Here is a 2,245-nt window from a genome sequence, read left to right as displayed (position 1 = left end):
CTATATTCTTAAATATAGGTGGTCAAATTCAATAATTTTTTTCTGGTTTGAAATATCGTCTTGTTGTCTGTCTGGTGATTTAATTTAATTTGATTTAATTTAAGGTTGAGTTAAAAAGGCTGCTTTGCTTGCAGTGATGAGGGAAGTCCAGCAGGTGGCAGTGTGGAGCCTCGGGAGGTCAGTTGTAACCAGAACCCAAACAAAGGCGGAGAAGAAGCTCCGCCTTTTCCGTTCACGTGACCGGCGGCTGTTGTTTGTGTCCGCCGCGCCTCGCGCTCAGTTGGCGGGTCTCTGCGCGGCAGAAGGCGGCTGGGAGGCAGAGGAAGGAACCGTTTGCACCACTTTATTCTCCAACATGTCGCACAGGTCCGGAGCTCCGCGCACGGAGTCCAGGCGCAGGTGAGCTGCAGCGGTCCGGCTCACTAGTTATGGAGGGTTAGTCCAGTCTAGTCTAGTTTCGTTTAGTTTAGTTAGTTAACTAGTTAGGGCTAGTTAGGGTTTAGCTGCTGCTGATGAAACTTTTTGTTGCTTTAATGTGAAGGAAAACAGCAGATTTTCTCCGTTTGATCTGAAAGCATTTTAAAGTGACAGTGAAGATCCGCCGGCTTTAAATGGACCGGCGGACCGGAAGTCGTCATAATCAGCCCTAAATGGCGGGAGAGGCTTTGTTGTTGAAGAAGCTCCCTCTGCCTCAGTTTCAGGAGCAGCGGCCCGTCCCGGTGGTCCCAGAGCCGGAAGAGAGGAATCGATGGGAACCTGCGGAGCCACAGTGATGATGACGATGCTGCCGCTGATGAAGGCCTCTATGGCGGCAGACAGTCCAGGTGAGACTAGAAACATCAAATAATAAAATGGCTGCTTCTACCTGCGCTTCTGACCCGTCTGCTGCCCGTCCACAGCTTCAGAACCCCAGAGAGCGCGGGGCCCGTCTCCCGATGCGCCCGGCGGCCGGACTGGGGCAGCCAGGTGGAGGATGAGGAGGAGATGAGGAAGGACGTCCACAGAGACATGCAGCGGTAGGCTGGTTCCCTTCAGGGTCCGGGTCGGTACCGCCGGCTGGGGGTGACCGGATCTGCTCTGCTTCAGTTACAGGAGGAGGATACTGGGGTCAGAACCGGGCCAGCGGGAGAGGAGGGCCTCCTCTGGATCCTCTGGCAGGTAAGCACACNGGGCCTCTTCTGGATCCTCTGGCAGGTAAGCACACACAAAAATAAAATGCGGGTGATTATTTTATGCAGGTTACACTTTCAGTGCCTTTCCAGTCAGGGTTCTGGTACCGGCTCACCCGCTGGTTCTGGTCCACTTGGATCAAGGTGGTAGAGGAACCAAAACCAGCTAGAGCTCATTATTAAAGGAGGTTCTGTTGGACCAACAGCGCCGAGCCGTTAACGACCCACCAACATGGATCCATGTTCAAGAACCGGAGGTTCTGAAAAGTTCACCTCTATCAGATGTTCCACAGAGGTTCTGGTTCTAGCCGCCATGCCAGGGGCCTGACCTTTGACCTGATGGGATCATCAGAGTTCCCGCTGTCAGCCTCATGTTTTTGCTCTGACCTTTGACCTTTCTCCTAACCTGCGTCATCTGGGCCGGTTTTTCTGCAGCTGCGACTCCAGAGAAGGAGAAACCATGGAAACGGACGAAGCCGTGCTGATGAGGAGGCAGAAACAGATCAGCTACGGCAAAAACACGCTGGCCTACGACCGCTACATCAAGGAGGTGCCCAAGTAAGGAGACCGGCACGCCCCCTGACGGAGGTCAAGGAGCTGGTTTGGTTGCTGACGGGCGAACTTTGTGTTTTCAGGCACCTGCGGCAGCCGGGCGTTCACCCGAAGACGCCCAACAAGTTCAGGAAGTACAGCCGGCGCTCCTGGGACCAGCAGATCAAGCTGTGGAGGGTCAAACTGCACGCCTGGGACCCGCCAGCAGGGGGCAGCCAGGAGAACAGCCTCAGCGACAACATGTACGCAAAGCAGCTGTTATTAATATTATTTACAATCAATAATAATCCGCTGAGCATGTGAGGAAGGATCCATCATGGCCGACAGCGTAGAGCTCAGTCTACTAGAACACCTCTTCCTTTCATTTCTCATGGTTTCTAGAAACGTGGGATTGAATGTTAACCCTACCGGGCGGGGTGTTTCCCGTTAATGAATGAGACACACAGAGAGAAAACAACAACAAAAAGATCTGTCAGTTTCAGACCATTCCACAAAAAATCTAGCGACTTTTCTGGTGTCGCTGG

At 53.0% G+C, this 2,245-nt stretch overlaps 1 protein-coding gene across 2 annotated transcripts in view; it reads left to right on the top strand.

Annotated features, from left to right (window-relative positions):
* Positions 1-229: 229 nt before the first annotated feature.
* The window catches only part of LOC107102787 (histone RNA hairpin-binding protein-like), a 13,941-nt gene continuing 11,925 nt past the window's right edge, over positions 230-2,245 (top strand). The window contains exons 1-6 of one of the 2 annotated variants that reach the window (XM_015402216.1): positions 230-399; positions 696-824; positions 900-1,016; positions 1,093-1,158; positions 1,605-1,727; positions 1,805-1,963. In XM_015402216.1, coding sequence (XP_015257702.1) covers positions 356-399; positions 696-824; positions 900-1,016; positions 1,093-1,158; positions 1,605-1,727; positions 1,805-1,963 — 638 coding nt within the window. In that variant the 5' untranslated portion in view covers positions 230-355. Of the gene's footprint in view, positions 400-695; positions 825-899; positions 1,017-1,086; positions 1,159-1,604; positions 1,728-1,804; positions 1,964-2,245 lie in introns of both variants that reach the window. The other variant, XM_015402215.1, reaches the window with a different exon arrangement.

The sequence above is a fragment of the Cyprinodon variegatus genome, unplaced genomic scaffold (assembly GCF_000732505.1).
Source record: "Cyprinodon variegatus isolate N-32 unplaced genomic scaffold, C_variegatus-1.0 Scaffold1320, whole genome shotgun sequence".
NCBI lineage: Eukaryota > Metazoa > Chordata > Actinopteri > Cyprinodontiformes > Cyprinodontidae > Cyprinodon > Cyprinodon variegatus.
The sequence above is the reverse complement of the archived record's forward strand: the minus strand, read 5'-3'. Positions and strand labels throughout refer to the sequence as shown.